General features: G+C 40.1%; 1 protein-coding gene across 2 annotated transcripts in view; it reads left to right on the top strand.

The window, feature by feature from the left end:
• LOC150083147 (trypsin-3-like) overlaps positions 1-20018 on the top strand; it is a 77989-nt gene that overhangs the window by 50762 nt on the left and 7209 nt on the right. For both annotated transcript variants that reach the window (XM_090377074.1, XM_090377073.1), the window contains exons 5-6: positions 3774-4054; positions 10946-11097. In XM_090377074.1, coding sequence (XP_090233200.1) covers positions 3774-4054; positions 10946-11097 — 433 coding nt within the window. The remainder of the gene's footprint in view (positions 1-3773; positions 4055-10945; positions 11098-20018) is intronic.

The raw sequence follows: 20018 nt of genomic DNA on the forward strand, positions 1-20018 counted from the left end.
TGCCTGCAGTCTGTACAGGGGACTAACAGTTCAAGATTATTTGTCAGGGTTGCCGATTTGGCTGCAGTGTCAGCCAAATCGTTTCGTATAATTCCGATGTGGCTGGGGATCCAGCTGAATCCGGGTCAGGTTCGGATGATTAGTGTGTGTCATCGTTGATAAAGCTTGTACTGCGCTCAGTTAATCGGTACATATAATAAACCAATGGTATCGGCGATTTCTTAAGTGATCTAGAGCTAATTCTACAGCATGCAGCTCCGCAGTCTATATGCTGCATTTGAGGGGACCAAGCTCAGATTCCTCTCGAATGCATTATCTGGAAGAACAGCAGCAGATTCCACGCACAATTACGACTTCCAGCTGTCTGTATAAACTGCCCAGAAGTCAGAATGTTTTGCACGGTGTTGTGGATAGACCTGAAGTTAGACAGCAGACGGGATTTTAGACTTTCACGCATTCTTGAGCGAAACGTCGCATGGTGGTATTTGAGCATGCCAAGGTTGAAGGGGCTAGCAATCATGTCTGCCGTGATATTATGCTCAATGAGTAGCTCTTAAAGGAGAATGCCGAATGGGCGATTGGCTGGCGGGCGTGTGCTATATTTTCTCATTGTGGCTCAAAAAGAATGTCCCCGTATGGTCATCCTTCAACTTAAAGGCCTACTGTAGAGACAATATGGTCTGCCCGCGTAGCACAGTGGTAACGCCACCGTTCTCCCCACACCGGCTGGAAAAGGCCCGGGTTCGAATCCCGTCGATGACGCGAGGAATTTTAATGGGCTTTTTTCACTTCGTGGATGAGTTAGTCGGTCTCAGGCGTAGATAGAAAGGTTCCCCCCACGAAACTGGGGTTTTTCGTCTAGCAAAATAGACAAATCGGCCATATAACACAAGCAATTAACAGACATATGACACACAGCACGGCATATGAATTTAATTATTCGAGTGGCCTAAAAATAATAGTTTGGTTTTTGTAGACCGCACCGAGCACAGGCAGGTGTTTCACGACAGGACATCTGCGAATACCCATATTTCTGGCACTTAAAACATTGCAATGGGTTTGAAATATATGGCCTTGCGTTTCAATTTATGAACCCGGCTTTAATCGAATTTGGAAACGTACAATTAAATGTAAGGATGAGGGTTCTGACTTCCCATCCTCACGCATTGAAATTCTTTTAACACCTATGGCTTTAGTTCGGATTGGATTTCCTCCTCAGTAACCTCAAAGAGGTCCCACTCTGCGATAACACCTCTTGATAAATTTCTGTGTAGTGTCACAGTACCTGGTATTCCTCCAATTGATGTTTCTCGGAGTAGTTACTCAGAGTGCCTGTCGTTTTTTTTTTTTGTTTCAATTAACAGGTCCCAGAACGAAGCCCCTTCTGGATGGCAGGTTTTGTTCTCTAATGGCTCGATCCAGTTCATCCAGATTACCAGCTAATTTAGGGGACCGTGCTCCAATTTGTTTCTCAGTGTTTGAATGCATGATGAGAAATATGGGAATGGGACCTGAGAGAACTTCAGTTCTTGGTCTCTTGCTACAATTGCATTGTTGAATTTTTGTTTTCAGTTAGGGACCGGGTTGGAGCACCAGAAGAAATAATTTTATTAGGAATTCATAATGGTGTTTGTTTGCTTGTGCTCGCCACCCCGGACAACTTCTGGGTATTTAAAGATTCTAGACCTCCTTTCACAGTGGAACTCTGCATAAGAAGCAACAATCGTTGACAACTAATTTCTATGCTGGCATAACACTGTGCAGGAACCGCCCTTCTTGTAAACCCTTCCTGGAGTAGGATTCTTGCTGGCGCTGATTGACAGTGCGGGATTGCAAACCATAGATGGAGTAAGATTTCATTTTCTGGCACTCCTAAGCGTGGGACCTTGCTAACCCTCACGGAGACTTGAGTCTGCTATATCCACTGCAATTCCAGCTCCTTGTGCTGGCATTTCTGTTCTCGGCAGCTTCTTGTGCTGGCATTTCTGTTCTCGGCAGCTCCTTGTGCTGGCATTTCTATTCTCAGCAGCTCCTTGTGCTCGCATTTTGTATTCTCGGCAGCTGTTTGTGCTGGAATTTCTATTCTCGGAAACTTCTGGCGCTGCTTGCTTTCCAACAGACTGTGAACAGATGTAGCTCTTTCCAATGAAGTTTGGACTTTGTCTGAAATTTAATTATATGTTTATTTATTTTTTATGTAATTTGATTATTCTCAGTTTGTTCATATCAGTATTTTTGATCATGGCAGTTTTTTCCCTCCCTGTACTTGGGCAAACAGGAGGAGTATATAAGAGTACTGCTAAATTATGTGTAACTGATAGCGGGGTTTCCATTGGTTGGCTGGGACCGCTTTAACTAATAAATATCATCACAAGGGTAGGATTTTTCGCCGACAACTTCTGATGTGAGTTAACTTTGCACCTGTTCACCACAGGGTAGATCAGGTGCTATTGACACCCTCAGGTGTAGGATGACCAGACACCTATATACCTTAAAGTTGGTCAGGTGCCACTGACGCCTTCGTGTGTGGTATGCAAAATGGCGTCCTCTTTGCAGAGTTCTGTGTCCTGGAAACGTTTACTTTCCCTGGGCTTCCTGGCCCATAGTATCTAACCCTTCGTTCCTTCCCTGCGTCCCTCATCTGGAGGACGCCTTCTTTCCTCATCCTTCCATCTTCCTCCCCTCTGTGACTCCCACTCTTCCTCTATCACCCTTCAGTACACTTAGGTCAGGTGACCCTGGCGGAAACCAGCCAGAGAATGGCAGTCTGGCTCATCTCCCAGTGGTGGTAGCGGGCAACGTAAGGTCCCACTAGAGACCTTGCGGCCAACTAGACAGATAAACAAAAGAACCGACTACAATACTATATACATACAACATGCCACACACACTTATGTCATTTACAGAGATTTGTATATTTCACAAGAGTACTGATCGCGCAGTTGTGGGCGACCACCAGTGGCGTCTTAGCCCACAAAACACTATGCAGGGACTCCCCACCCACCTACCAAGGATCCCAAATGGGATTCCTATTCCCAAATGGGATTCCTATTCCCGGAAAGCAATAAATGCACTCGGGAGTTGTACACCAGAGCCACCCAGATGCTCTACCTGCACTGCCTGCAGTCTGAATCCTCGGACCATGGCATCAACACAGTTGACCCTTGCAGGTGAACCCACTAACCGATTGATCCTGGCCGACCCATCCAGAACCACCCGTCCTGTCGAAGCATGGGCCAAAGTTATGTGTTGAACTGGGCCCCCTCAACCACCAGGACCTCCCCTTTCCGAATTTTCACGATTCTCGGAGCACAGAAAACACGTCGAATAATGTTAGCCTGGGACCTAGGCTGTGGGCATTGGATCATAGTCAATGGGGACAAGCAGCGTCACGGAGAGATCCCCTTACCACATACATGTGTCTACATTGAAGGGGCACTGTTTACAAGAAGTCAGGGTCTCCTCAAATTAAACAGCCTCAAAGCCTTCAACCACCTATACCAACTTTCAGCTCTCTCTCTCTCTCTCTCTCTGTACAATTAATTAATTCCCTATTACAGTTATCTCTGGTTTCTTTTCACATAAATTATATCTGAATACTAAAATCTTAGTGTAATAATTAAAATTTGCATAATCTACTGAAATCATATTTTGTTTTATTTTTTGTCAGTTAAACTACAAAATAACTCTCTTTGGAATTCATTTAATCTTATAGCTTTAAAGTTGATGTTGCTTGAGATACACTATTTTTGCTTATTTTATTACTTTTTCAGCAAAACATCCAGGGTATTAAAAGTCAGGCTTGGGGAACATGATGTGACTACACAGTCTGAGTCAGAAAGTCATGAAGAATTTGATACAGCTAAAATAATATTACATCCACATTTTAATAATGAAACTCTTGAAAATGACATTGCTCTGTTAAAACTAAGAAGTCCTGCAAAACAACGATCCAACATTAATACTGTATGCATGCCAGATAGTGCAGCAGTTGAACTTGAACTTCTTGCCTCTTCAAGATGCTATATCACGGGTTGGGGAAGGAGAACAGAAAGTAGGTTCAGTTGCTAATTTTACTTATTATTATTATTATTATATCCGTTCCTGAAGTATGTATCAAAAAAAAATTATGACGTTGAGATAAAAGAAATTAGTTTCCTTATTTTTTGCACATTTACTAATTATAGCAAGAGCTAGTTCTAATTAATATTAAAAAATTCCGGACAAAATATCACTAAAAGGTTGTAGGAACGTATCACACAGAATTGATCACATATCTTTCTGCAATTTCACTTTCTATATAATATAAAGTATTATATATACACCGATGAGCCAAAACATTATAACCAGCTTGTCGTTATGCAAATCGAAGCAACTGAAAGCGAACTATAGCGCGTGTGCGGGTCGGGACACGGTATAAAAAACAATTTATACTGAGCGCAATTAATCAGTGTTACTTTTGTTCTTAACATGGGAAAGGCAGCGGACTAAAGCAAGTTTGACAAAGGCTAAATTATAATGACCAGACGACTGCATATCCAAAACGGCACGGCTGGTGCGATGCTCACGGTCAGCCGTGGTTAGTACCTACCGAAAGTGGTCCGTGGAGGGAAAACCCAAGAACCGCCGGCGAGGTGTTGGACGACCACGGCTCATCGATGATCGAGGTAAGCGAAGGTTCTCCCGGATGGTACATGGCAATAGAAAGGCGACTGTGGCGCAACTAGCCGGTAATTGGAATGCTGGTGGCAAGAGTAATGTGTCACAACAGACAGTATATAGAACCCTTGTGAAAATGGGGCTGCGTAACCGCAGGCCGCTCCGAGTGCCCATGCTAACCACGGTTCACCGACGACAGCGCCTACAGTGGGCACGCGAGCATCGAAACTGGACCTTGAGTGATTGGAAGAAGGTCGTCTGGTCCAATGAATCACGATTCCTGTTGCACCATGTGGACGGCCGGGGCCGGGTATGTGTGCATCGTTTACCTGGGGAAGTGATGGCGCCTGGATGCGCTGTGGGAAGAAAACAAGCCGGTGGCGGCGGTGTCATGCTTTGGGCGATGTTCTGCTGGGATACCTGGGTCCAGTCATCCATGTGCCCTGTACTCTGACGTCTACCACCTAACTAAATTCTATTTATCCAGTCCTTCCTAGCTATTACCCCCCAGTCTTGAGTCTCTTCCCCTCTCTATCTGTATGCCAGCGCAAGACCCACATCAAAATTGTAGCTTCTCTAAATTATTTCTCCCGCTCCTCGGCCATTAAATTCTCAAACGCAACTCCTTCAAACCGGGAAACATGCATGTGATCAACATACAACGCGCGATAATTTTATTTATTTATTTTATTTATTTATTTTTTTAGGTCCTTGCCACTGAAATCTCAGGAAAATAGTTGGCAGGACTTGCCAGAGTAAATGACAACTACTAGGTACCTGGTCTGCCTCCACGGGGTGAAAGTGTGGTAACATCGGGCCTCAGCAGGGGCCCGGCGGCTAATTGGCCAGAAGAACAACGGTACACAACACCACACATTTTAAGATCCATACACTTTTAAATCTCTGGCCTTCACAGCGAACTGTATCACAACACAAAGTAAACTACGCGGAGATGGGGGAAACCCCTGGTGCCGTTTGACCCTAAATACACTTTACACTTTACCTAAACATCATTGCTGACCAGGTACACCCTTTCTTGGCAAGGTCTTCTCCTCTGATGGTGCCGTTTTACAGCAGGATAATGACTGGTTCGCGGAACATGAGGAAGATTTCCAGGTATTGCCCTGGTCTCCAAATTCCCCCAGACATCAATCCCATCGAGCATCTCTGGTTTGTGTTGGAACAGCAACTCCCATCTGCCGCGTCTCAACCATGGACCTTACAGGAGTTAAAGGATCTGCTGGTTACGTGTTTGTACCAGATACCACAAGTCACATTTAGAAATCTTGTAACGTCCATGCTTCGCCAGGTACGAGTTTTGGCTGCATGTGGAGGACCAACATTATATTAGGTAGGTGGTCATAATGTTTTGGCTCATCGGTGTAAAGTTAAATATAATGGCTTCACAGAATACACCTTTTGCTGCTTAGTTGTTTGATTATCTAGATATAACACAAAGGCAGCTAAAGAGATGCGGCATTTGTTCATAGTGTCTGTAAATTATGTACTAAAATTATGCGTCATGTGGTTTTTATGAACTGAATTACAGATGGTAATTATATGTAAATACTTTCAAAGTCAGTTTATAAATCCACCAAATTTATTCATAATCAAGCAGGATATGTTAATTTGAAGAGAAATTGTTGAAGAACATAAGAAAGGCACCTGGGGTGGATAGCATCTATCCAACTATATTAAGGGAGGCAGCAAGGAAGTAAGCAAACCCTTAACCATTATGAAAGCTTCCTTGGATTCAAGTGAGGTCCCGGCGGACTGCAGACATGCTAATGTATGTCTCATTCTCTAATTCAAAAATGGGGATAAAAGGATGACACGAGTAATTATAGACCACATGATAGTTTAGCTTCTATTCCAAGACAAATAATGGAATCAATGGTTAAAGAAATAATACAAGATCATCATCTGGACAAGATTCAGACAGGGCATAGGTTTGTTAAGGTGAAGTGTATGTGTGTGTTTAATGGTTCGTAAGCTGCTGTGGCTGTAGTGCGCCTATTCATAAGAAAACAATACAAAAAATTCAGGTATAACCACTTCATCATTTTTATTACAGGGATCTTTTATCATTCATATATTCCAATTTTTTTTTAGAAAAGAGAAAAAATCATTGATGTTTGCGTCGTCACCAATATGCTTTAGTGTCATCAGTTTTCAAAGATTTGTCAGGAAAAGCAGGGTGGATGTTCTGTCTTGTTGACAGTGAGGGCAGTCAATCAAAATATGCTTGACTGTTAAATGTGCTAAAAATTGTGGACACTGAGGAGGATCCTCTCCTGTGAGTAAATGGAAATGAGTCAGATATGTATGTCCTATTCGTGCCCTTGCGAGTACCACTTCTTTTCGTCGCACTGTTTTCCGCTACGTGCCACAGCTTTTAGTCCTCTTTCAATGGAAAAAGTTTATTATTGATAAAGAACGTCATCACTGTTTGGTGACGTTCTTCAGTTTTCAATAGGAGGCGTCTGATTTAATTTAACACAGGGTGAACTTAGTAGAAAAAATTTTGCATTGCCATAATTCAGCTGCGAGAGACAGTGTATACCATGTATTTTAAAGATGGATAGAGATTCAAATTTTCTAAAGCAAATTATATTGCATGTAGTTCCGCTGAGAAGCTGCTGTACTCAGGTGGAAGGGTAGCCGCAATGATAGTAGTGGAAAATACTACTGCATCTCCAAAGATAAATATGATTTAGAGCCATCAGTGTATATTGGCAAGAAATCAGGGGTTTCCCCCATCTCCGCGTTGTTTTCTCTGTTCATGTAGTACATAACTCTGTGTTAGCCAGAGATTTAAAAAGTGTTTGGGTAATTGAAAATGTGTAGTATTGTGTTCTGTTGTTCTTCTGACCATTTAGCTGGCGGGCTCCTGTTGGGACCCACCTTTGTCACTGGGAGGCAGGTAAGATACCCAGTAGATTTTATCAGCAGCTGATTGATCCTTCTGTGCCGGTTTTATTGATCTTAACAGGTAGCGTACGATGAGATGATAGCGTGGAATGACTGTTTTGGTGGGATGATCATTTCGGTCTGAGTTCCGATTGAAGATCTCTCAGCTACCGTCTGAGTGTAGGTAGGTTTGTTTACATTTCTAGATTTCAGCCCTCTTTTTGCCTCCTAATATGACATGTTCAGCTCTGCCTTAAATCTTTCTATTTCATTTTCTTCCTTCAACCTCTGCCATGTTCGTAAGTATGCAGGGTGTTCTTCTTGGCAGTTAATAGAGATGGCTGAACATGACGTACTTTTTTATCCTTTGCAGCACATGCAAGGGCTCCAGGACAGGCCATTTGCGAGGGTCCATATTTCTGCCACTTGAAACAACTTAATGGATTTGGGTCTTATAGATGTACCTGACAGTTGATATAGCCAGCTTAGATCTCATTTGGAGACGTCAGTGAAGTGAAGGTCAGGATGATGTTTCTGGTGGGAACAAGTTTCCCATTTTCATGAATATTCATTTTGCAACTCCCACTCCTTGGGATTTTCATTCAGAACAGATTTCCTCTTCAGACACTTCAAGGAGGTCTGTTCCGATTACCCCACGGAATGAGTTAATTACCTTTTTGGGGTAACTGTGATAGGCATTTCCCAGATAGCTTGGAGGAGCTGTTCTGAATGTCTATCACTTCTGATCACTACAATCACCTTCGCTCAGGCAACGTATCATTTGACAGATTTAAGACTGTCTGTCAGACCTACCAACCCTTCTGGATAAAGAAGAGTGACACTTTTCTCTAAAGGCTTCTCATTAGTCCAGAGAATTGTCAGGTAGCAGGTGTTGGACCTGATATAACTTCTATTTTTGCGTTTTAGCAGAATTAACATCATCTGGGTCAACGCTCAAATTTTCAGATAGGTACCGGATATGGGCCCTCAGAAGAAATGAACTGATCAGAATTCGTGATCTTTTTATGTTTGTTCAGCGCCCGGTTTCCCCACCAACCACGGAGGACAAATGGGATGCCTATTACTGTCAAGAAATAAATGCTCTCGGGAATTGGATGCCAGGGCTACCCAGTTACTATACACTCTCCGCCTCCAGCCTGAATCCTGTTCCTCGGACCATGAGGGTAGGGGAATGGCATTGACAATGTTATTCTGCTGTTCAGTACAACATACATAGTTAATGTGTCATTAAAGCACATTAGGGTTACCCCTTGACGTGGGCACCTGTACGTGGTGACGGGACTTCCCAGTGACACTGCTGGTCCACGAGATTAGCATCACTGGGATCCAACACCCACAGCCTAGTTTCCAGGCCAGCATCAGAGGAATCTGGCATGTTTTCCGTGTGCTGCGAACTTGAAAATTGAGAATGGGAAATTCTTGTGGTTGAGGGGACCAGCTTCAACACAACACTTTGGTCCCTGCTTCGACAAGATGGGTGGCCCTTGCAGGTGAATCCACTAGTCTATCTATCCTGGCGGAGCCATCCAGGGCCACCCATCTTGTCGAAGCAGGGATCAAAGTGTTGTGTTGAAGCTGGGCACCTGGATCCCAGTGATGCTAATCTCGTGGACCAGCAGTGTCACTGGGAGGTTCCGTAACCACGAACAGGTGCCCATCATGGAGTAACCATAATGTGCTTTAATGACACATTAACTGTGTATGTTGTACTGAACAGCAGAATAATGTTGTGCTTCAACACAAGTTTCCAATTCAATAACAAATCATTAAAGATCGCTACTGTGTTCCAAGGATTTACATTTGAACAACAGTTAACAGGTTCTTTATATTATCTTTCTTTTGATTCTAAAAATTTTTAAATTCAAATTACTTAATCTCTAAATTTATATCTTAGCAGATATTGATCATTACAGAAACAGAGCACTCCTTGTCGTTTTTTGCCTTCAGTCTGGGTGGTTGGCCCCAGTTGAAGTCACCTAGATTGTGGGTAGACAACGATAAGTTTTATATATATTTTTTAATTTTTTGTATACCCTATATATATTTATACATACAAACCTTACTTTACTAACCTTACTTTATCCCTTGCGTTTCTTTAAATCCATCTTGGTATTGTCTTCTTGGATTGTCTTCAATATTATACAACATGTTTTATTGTGGTCGTAAAGCATAATTGCTGTACCAAGTGCGTAGGCCCATAAGTATTAGTTACAGTTTGCTACAATTTATTAACTCTCTTTCTTTCTTTTTTTTTCTTTCCATATATATCGGTGTGTGTGTGTGTGTGTGTGTGTGTGTGTGTGTGTGTGTGTGTGTGTGTGTGTGTGTGTGTTAACTGCTGAAAGAATTTTGGTTTACGATTATAAATAGGTACTAACCCTAAATTATCAATGAACCACTGAATAATTACATATTATAAATGTTATCACATGTATAGCATTTTAACATATCATACATATTATAAAGAATTCATATTATAAATTATATAAAAAAAGATCGATTTTTATAGTATAACTATTAACAGTTGCCGTATAAAAACCAACCATTTTTTGTAATTTATAACATGTATGATATGTTAAAATCTATACATGTCATAACATGTAATTATTCAGTGATTCATTGATAATTTAGGGTTAGTACCTATTTCTAATTGTAAACCAAGATTACTATTAATAGTAGTCATATCATTAACTTTCGTAACTAATTAATAGCAAGTTAACGATGACACCAGTTCAGGATTAACCCATCAATAGAAGCGAAAAATATTGTTCTTCTTTTCTGTGTGTGGAGCCACTTCAAACCTCTGCGCATGCATTTGAAAAATCAGTAAAATAATAATTCAAAATCGTTTACTTCTTCGATGTTAGCTTTATTTTTGACCGTTCTGAACATAGTTGTAAAAAATTCAATTTTTTATATTAAAACATATATTTTTAATTAATTGTTGAAATTAAACCCCCTCTTTACACTTGTTGGTCTAATGTTAGTTTTAGTGAAAATTGAAATTTATGTAAATCCAAATCAAAAAACCTGCACACTTCAACCAATGCATGCAACAGGATGCCGGCCTGTTAATAACAGGAGTGCCCGCTGCATGAAATGTGAAGTGCACGTATTAACGAATTATCATATTAGGGTCACCCGTAATTCATAAACCCGTATTTTAGTCTATACCAGAGAACAGAGAACACACACAATTTATAAATTGTGTGTGTTCTCTGGTCGATTTGCCTGCTTTGCTGGACGAAAAAAACCCCAGTTTCTGGGGAAAAAATCCTAAAGAATTCTACCTTCTTTAGATTAAATGTTCTACCTTCTTTAATCTAAAATCTACTTATTATTTTCTCCCTTTCAGGTTCTAATCATTCTGTAGTGCTTAAAGAAATAAACGTTCCCATATGGAAGAACCAGAACTGTGAACAGGCTTTAAAAGTGCAATTCGGATCAGACTACACCCTTCCAAATTCATCACTGTGCGCAGGAGCAGAAGGAAAAGATGCATGTGATGTAAGTTATCGTAAGTTAAACTCACTCTTAGGGGAAAATAATAAAAAAAAATTAGTTTTCCAAAAGTTTCAAATAAGAGATAACACCACTGAATGTTTTTGCAAATGCCATAGGATGTACAGAGTTATTAATTGTTCAACTTGGAATAATCAGTAACTGGAGGAGTATAAATCGAGGACTGCGTCAGACAACGTTAACTACGAAATTGCATTTTTGTTTTGAGACAACTTTAGTTTAATTTTATATAAATAACAATGCATATCATGCATATCATGTCACAAAATGTATTCCTCTAGCAGTTTACAAGTTAGCTTGGGCTACAAGCACATTTCCGGTAAACTAAGAAAATGTCACATGACTTTTTCTTCGTTAATTACAAAAATGTTTATTACAAAATGATTTTGTAGTTAACGTTGTCTGACACTAAATTCTCTAAATTGCAACAGACTGAGCGTAGCACAGCAAAAGTTTGTAATCCAGAATGCTCAAGTAACTGGCATTGTCCATGTGCAAACGTTTAATGTAAGTATCCAGAAAGAGTCTGATTATTACTTCTCCCAGTTACTTTATGCTCTGGAAGTTACAGACAGCATTTGCCACTGATGATTATATTGGCGATTATCTCATCCATCCTACAATGATTACTGGCAATACTGCATTAGCAAGTAGAGGAGAGATGAGAAATCGCATTATTTAAAATTTTAAATTTAATCCAAAAATTAGAGATATTAAGTGCCTGAAGCAAATAAAAAACTTGGAATCAGCTAATGCAGGAATATAGTTATTCTCCAGTTTGCATATACCTATTAAAAAACCCTATTATATATCTTTAATAGGGTTTACTTTAATATTTATCTTTAGCTGAATATCGGAGTACTTAATATCATTATGTCATTTCATTATCTATTCTTTTATTTTCCTTTATCTCTCTAACTAATTAATTAATTAATATCATAAGTATCATTAATTAATATCATAAGTATCATCATAACTCTTAGATATTCGATGTTTAAAATCATATTTATCCTGACCCACCCCTTTTATATGACTCTCTCAATTACTGATTTCAAGCCTCCAGCATATGGTATGAAGGGTTTAACTGCAAAAATACAGCGTATTTATGTGCTGCTACAATAAAGATTTCTTATATCATCTTACTGATGAATGATATTAAAAAGCCGAAGGCAAACTTAATGACACTCATTTCCAGTTCTGAGACAGGCAAAGGGACTGAAAAATGCCATATGCAAGATGTTGCAATAAGTGGAAATTCTTCCTCATTTCAGTTATTGCAGTTTTCACTCCATTTTCTCTTCATTGTTCATTAGTTGTGTCGAAGATATGCGCATATGTGCTAGTTTTCAAATCCAAAGCTTCTCTCATGTCCGGTTTCCAGTGGTTTTAAGCTCATTTCTCATCGTAGTTATATTTGAATTAAAAGCCTTGAAATTCTGTATAGAAATCATAGAGGTTACTGAGTGATACAAAACAAAAAAAAAGTGGCATTTTAATACTAGTAAGGGAAAACGATGTGAGGAAGAAGACTTTTTGCATTAGCCAAAAAATAATAAAACAAAATAAAGTAAACAAATTATATATATGTTGTTCTGATTCTGATGAGGTGAGATAACCATCCAATTCCGTTTTGGATTAAGCCAAACTCACTGCCATAATGAGAGGCAACTTATCCAAGTGTTTGACAATCTGCTGTTCAGAGATTTTATATTTATACTCCCTGGTTCATATCTCACTGACAGGGGGGGGGGAAACAGCCCTTCTTCATTATTTTACTCAACCCCTTTGTTTGTTTTAAACATATCAATCAGATTTGCCCTTATATGTTTAGTTGTCACACTTTGCAGTCCACATCCTCTAAGTCATCTTTCATGCCTGGATCGATTTGTCCTTCTTGCTCTAATATGAACCCTCTCCAGAAGTTCTGTCATTTTTTAAAATGCAGTCTCCAGACATACATACAATGTTCCAAATGCAGTCTAACCATCTTGTAAGGAGAAATAATGATGTCCTTCTCCCTACTAGCAAAGTTCCTATAAATCATGAAGGATACCATATGACAATCTGCTGTTCCTAGCTGTCAGTTTACACTGCATGGAAATTTCTCGTGTCAGTTTGAATAGTAACACTTTTCAAACTGTTTTTTTTTTTTTTTTTTGTATTGACTCATTTTTAGCTCCTCCCCAACTTGTACATGACTCCAGAATTTTTGTTCCCAAATGCATACATTTAGAAATGAATACACCTTACATTTAGAAACATTACATTTTTAGCCACCATTTTTGGACCATATGTGCATCAGATCCAGATCTTTTTAGAAGCATCATAACCTATCTCAAATTGTTAATCACACTTCAAATCATCAGCAAATATTAATTGATAGCTTCCTTTGGATACCCTGATCAATATCGCTTATGAAAATTAGAAATAGGAACCTAACAACGAGTCATGAGGGATCCATCTTGTTATACGGATCAACCTGAATGACTCACCATTTATAACAACCCTATTTATCCTATCATTTGGTTGTTGTTGTTGTTATTAGTGGAGGTTTTACGTCACAACAGCAGCTAAAGGCCATAATGCGCCAAACAATGGTAGGAGATATCAGGTGTTATTAAAAGTGAGATGTGTATTATTTGGGATTTAATCATTATATTCTGTCATAGAATAGCATTTTATTTTTTGGGAAAGTGAAAACTGCATTAATGTCAGATCTGTTGTCTGAAATTTGTTGCAAAGTAGGAATGATTTCGGGTGCATCACTTGATAAAAATGAGGTTTTCCGTACTCCATTATAGAGAGAGGAGTCAACTATGATATGCTGGACTGTGACTTGAGCATGGCAGTTCGGGCAGAAAGGCAGATCTGAGGAAGAAAGAAGATAAAAGTGAGTAAGGTGTATATATCCTATTTAACCGCCAACTCTTAAACTACCTAGAAACCTTCCGTCTGATCAACGATCGCCAGTATGGATTCCGTCAGTGTCGATCCACTGGTGATATTCTGGCTTATGTTACTCATTTATGGACTAATTCAATGAAACATAAGTTCGGTGAAACACAAGTCGTTGCTCTTGATATCTCAAAGGCTTTCGATCGTGTTTGGCATAAAGGTCTTCTAAACAAGCTTCCATCTTATGGTTTGCCAACTGTATTTAGTAATTGGTTATCCAGTTTTCTCTCTGATCGCTCACTGAGGGTGATGGTAGATGGTTCTCTGTCTTCTAACTTCTCCACTAATGCTGGTGTCCCCCAAGGTTCAGTTCTTTCTCCCACTCTTTTCCTCTTGTATATTAATGACCTTCTTCCATTGACTGGAAATCCTATCCATAGTTTTGTCGATGATAGCACATTCCATTCCACTTTCCATTTTGAGAAACCTTGTCCTGCTCAATCAGCTTCAACTTCTCGAAAATCTGCTACCAATTCCTAAAATGCCGATCTCCAGTGGGGCAAAGACAACTTAGTTGATTTCAATCTTTCTAAAACTCAGTCTTGTCTTATATCTCGCAAAAAGGATTCTTCTGCTCCTATGCTTATCTTTAGTGACGCTCCGATTTCTAGGCAAAATGATATATCTCTTTTGGGGATTACCCTGACTTCTAATCTCTCTTGGCACAAGCACATTACAAATATTGCTTCCTCTGCATCTAAAAAACTTGGTTTTCTCTTTCGCTCTCAGCGTTACTTTTCTTCCAAACAGCTGCCCACTCTGTATAAATCGCAAATCCCCCCCAGCCATGGGCGGATTGTTCCCACAGCTGGGGTGGTGCCCCCAAAACCTCTCTCAGGCTTCTTGATTCCATTCAGAAGAGGGCAGTTATGTTAATTAATGATTCATCTCTATCAGAGTCTCTCCACTCGCTGTCTCATAGACGTACTGTTTCTGCTGCATGCCTCTTCCATGGGCACTGTTTTTCTGAATTGGCTTCTATAATTCCCGCTCTCTCTTTCAAAACAGTCCGAACACGTGCCGCCACCATCCAACATCCATTTACTGTCCAACTTCAAACCCACAGAACCAACTTTTCGTCTTCCTCATTTATTCATTCAACTGCCGTTTTCTGGAACAACCTTCCTTCATATGTCTTTCCTGAAAATTACAGTCTACAGAAGTTCAAGTCCAATGTCAACAAATATCTTCTTTCGCCTTCTCAACCTCGAACCCAAGCACGGTACTAAGTACTATAGGTTCTAATACGTCTCGTGTTTGGGGTTTACATAAAAAAAAAAAAAAAAAAAAATTATCCTATTTGTAGTCTTTCAAAGCGTCACTTCTTCCTTTCGATTCGAGCGGAAGCTAGATGGACAAGACTGAAGATGCGGTTTAATTTGAAGGAGTTTGTTGCCTTCTTGGTTTTGCCAGATGGTTTACAGTGATTTATACTTCGACGTATTACGAGACTTTTATAGTCAGTGAAAGGGATTTTGAAATTAGCGTCAACTGGTTCCACAGTAAATGTGGGTGCATGGTTAGCACTCTCATTTCCAGTTAGACCAACACAGCTAGCGACATAACCAAATTTTACTACTTTCATATCCTTAGCTAAATCAGTCAGCAAGTTATAAATATTGCCAAGTAAGTAATTGTGACGTATCCTTAGTTGCTGTAAAGTGAGAAGTGCACTGAGAGAGTCAGTAAAAATAACAATATGTGTATAAACTGGTGCAATTTTATAGTTTCCAAAGCCATTTGTATGGCATATAGTCCATCAGTAAAGATGCTGCATTCTAAAGGTGCTGTACTCTAACTGGCTGGAGTTTATGAATGATGGAAGAAAAACAGCCACGCCGACATGATGGTCAGTTTTGAAATCGCCTGTGTATATTCGAGTATAATATTCATATATTGCAATTAGATTTTGATTTATGAGTTTTTGTTTTTTTTTTTATATTCTGTGGAGAAAGAATAGTTTTCCCCCACTCTTGATGGGAGAGATCATATGCTGCAGGACAGAAAACTGCTCCCATGAAGGAGCAGTGGAACTAGTGGTGGCTATTTTAGAAAGGTCTAGCTGTCAATTATCAAAGCTGAAATTCATGATCCTCCACTGAAGAGTGAAGGATCGTGAGCTTCAGCGTAATGGCTCTGGACAAGAGATGTGCGGTACGCACCAAGAGCAATGCCTAGGCCCCTGTGGTGAAAAGGGTCCAAAATCCTCAAGATGCTAAGTTTAGCAGAGTTATATACTGAAGATCCATAGTTTAACCTTGATCTAACGATAGCACGATATAAATGAAGAAGTGTATGATGGTCAGCACCCATGATGCAGCTGATAATACTCTCAAAATGTTTAATTTCTTGAAACAGGTAGTTTTAAGTTGTTTGATGTGATCAAGAAAGGTCAAATTTTTATGTAAGGTTAAGCGGAGAAATTGGATAGTAAGAACAGGTATGTTGTAGTTGCCCACTTCAGATTTTGGTCAGGATGGAGATTACGTCTTCTACAGAAATGATCTGCGACAGTTGCGAAAACCGTTATCTGCCCACGTTGTATTTCTGTTAAGAGTACCTTGAAGTTACCTCCCAATAATTCTCATGTTTTGGGAGCGGCATGATAGGCTAAAATCATTTGCATATAATGTAGTAAACTGAGTGTGTGAAATGATATTATTTACAGAGTTGATTTTTTTAATGAACAGAGTGGCACTTTAAACTGAGCCCTGTGAAACACTTTTTTCTTGGATGAAGTTACGAGAGAGAGAGAGAGAGAGAGAGAGAGAGAGAGAGAGAGAGAGAGAGAGAGGGCGGATTGAATGCGGACCTGGAAAACTATAAACTATTATATTATAAAACTATTACATTAGAATCACCTAGAAATTCATTTCAACTACCCACATGTATTGTGTCCGTAAATTGCTTATGTTCTCTGGTTGATTTGCCTGCTTTGTTGGACTAAAAACCTCAGTATTTTCAGTGAAAAAAACCGTGCTATCTACGTCTGAGATTGCGGACCTAGAAAGACCGCCGCTTCCGAAAGATCTGTATAAAAATGTTTGCATATTGCCCCTGAAGCCTAATGTGTATAGATCATGGAGAATTCCATATTGCTAAGCTGTATCAAAAGCTTTCGATGTCTAAATAAACTGTAGTCGAAGGTTCCTTCTTTACGAAAGCATTGCGAATCTGGGTTTCCGTTTGAACCAAGAGGTCTAAAGTTGATCAACCTGTATGAAAGCCGCATTGGGATGAACTGATAAGGTTGTATTTGCTCAGCGACCAGGTAAGACGAGAGTTTAACATTTTTTCCATACAGATGGTGAATGCAGTAGGCCGATCGTGATGTGGATTCATAGAATCTTTGCCTGGTTTTAATAATGCTGTGACATATGAATATTGTCAGGTATCAGAAAGAGTATTTTCTGTAAAAATCTGGTTATATAGAAGGAGTAAAACCTGAAGCGACTCTTCGCTCAGCTCTTTTACAAGGAACAGTGAACCCCATCAGGTCCAACAGCACTAGATCTTGAGCTGTTAAGAGCAAGCCGTCAAAATTTAGGATCTGCTTTTCAGCAAAGGACTTGAATTCCTGAAAGTTTGGTGAGTATGAGGATACGGCAGAGGTTTGAGAAAAAAACTCTTCGAGAGTGTTAGTCCTATGTCTTGAGGCAGTGAAACGTCATTCTGATTTACATTCGGTATTGATAGTTGTGAAAGAGGATATTTGTTATATATTTTACTAATATTTTTCCAGATGCTTTGCGTTTTGGTGGACCTCGCAATTGTTCAAGCGAAATGTTTCCATGACTCTCTGTTGTTTGCCTACTGAATTGCGCTTAGGTTTGGCATTGGTATGGTATGTTATGGTATGGTATGGTATATGGCGCCTCCGTAGCCGGGTGGCAGCAGCGGCAGTGCATAGGACACGCTTCTTGATTAGACCGGGGTTCGAGCCCGTCACCACCAAATACGGAGGATGCGGAAAGGTCAGGGGGATATGCGGTAGTCATTCTACCGCATATCCCCGGAGCAATATGGCCTTAGTTGCTAATGCTCCTAAAAAAAAAAAAAAAAAAAAAAAAACATGATATGGTATAGAAATTTTCTGGATCATTAACCGCAATGGGCTATTATTAATGGCTATTATGCGGTAAAAGTAGATTGCAGTAACTTTAAAGTAACTTTCAAGAAAGGAATAGATTTCAGTGACATGGTCAAACATTTAACTATACGTTTAAAAGGCGGTATGTATTCTAAAAATATATGGCTTGTTTTATACAGGGTGTCTCAAAAATATGGGTACAAACGTTTAGGGGAGGTAGGTGACATCGAAATGAATGTGAATCGCAAGGAACCCATAACCGGAAACGTCACCGTAAGTCGGTACACGCAGCTGTTCATCAGTTCGCGAGAGGGAAAATATCTGGTTTACTTATTCAAGCAGTAGTCGCCGCACGAAGAGCATGCATCGATATACGAACTGTGAGCTGGCAGACATGCACCTAGTGTATGGATTAGCAGAGGGTCCACACGGTGTGCGCCCCCATACGGCACAACATCGCTTCGCAATAAATGTGTGGGCAGGTATGGTAGGTGACTGCTTAGTCGGCCCATACCTGTTACCATCCCGCATGAACTCCACTAAATATCGAATCTTTCTTGAACAAGTTCTACCAGGGTTACTTGACGATGTTCCAGCAAATGTGAGACACAACATTTGGTTTCAACATGACAGGGCGCTGCCCATTATGGAAGATGCGTTCGTGACCATTTGAACAGGCGTTTTGGGCGTCGATGGATTGGCCGTGGTGGACCCGTTGTCTGGACCCCACGCTCACATGATTTATCGAGCCTTGATTTCTTTCTGTGGTGGCCCTCAAATCTATCGTGTATGAATTGCCTGTGGAGATGGAAATGGATCTCGTGGCGAGACTCGTCTGCGCTGCTGCTACTGCCAAAGAAACTCCGGGTGTGTTCGGCTGTGTCCGCCAATCCATGCTGCGTCGGTGTCACGCATGCATCGCGCCTCATGGTGGAACCTTCGAGCATCTGTTGTAACATCATGAAATGCATCCATCTCGTACTCCATTGTTAATATTATGTCAAATAAATGTTTGCCACTAATTACTGTCTTGTATCATTTCTGCTTCTTGTGCCTCTGCTACTACTTTCCCGTGACGTTTCCGGTTATGGGTTCCTATGCGATTCACATTCCTTTCGATATTACCTACCTCCCCTAAACGTTTTTACCAATATTTTTGAGACACCCTGTATATATGTATATAAATTAGTAAGCTGTAAAAAAGTAAAAATAGCTGACACCTTGTCATTGTCGGATAAAATCTGACTGAGTGTAAAAGGCTGCCACACGATTAAAAGCGATAAAATGCATATCATTAAAATCTCGGAAATTGATTAAAATATGTCTTTGGGATAAAACTGTGTCACAGGATTCACGCATAAGAGGGTCATCAGCCCTCAGAAAATATGAATATGTAAGATGACTGTGTCCTCTGCGGATCCAGGCAAGAGCAACTTCCTCTTTACGATTCCTGAGCAGACTAGATTGCCCTTGTTAAATTATAGGCTTTATATGATGTTTTTTTTAATTTTTAGTCTGTCTATTCCATGAATCCTGCCATTAGGATTGTATCTTTTGATGTATAATTTGCGTGTAGTCTATATAGGGGACTGACTGGCAGGAATTATTAGTTTGGCTGCCGGTGCCAGCCAAACTATTATTTCCCCTAATCTCAATACGGCTGTCAATCCAGCATAAGCGGTTATCGTATTCATGTTTATGGAGAGAGAGAGGAGCTTCTGCTGAACTTGAGACAGAACTGAGTGAGGATTATATCTCGCCGAGAATAAAGCCTGTAAGATACTCAAAGAATCAGAATTTAAAATGAACCGTCGGTACTAGCATTTACTAATGCGATTTCAGAAAATTGTCGTTCAAGTTC

This window comes from Mastigoproctus giganteus, chromosome 7 (assembly GCF_048544385.1).
Source record: "Mastigoproctus giganteus isolate SK-2022 chromosome 7, ASM4854438v1, whole genome shotgun sequence".
NCBI classification, from domain to species: domain Eukaryota; kingdom Metazoa; phylum Arthropoda; class Arachnida; order Uropygi; family Thelyphonidae; genus Mastigoproctus; species Mastigoproctus giganteus.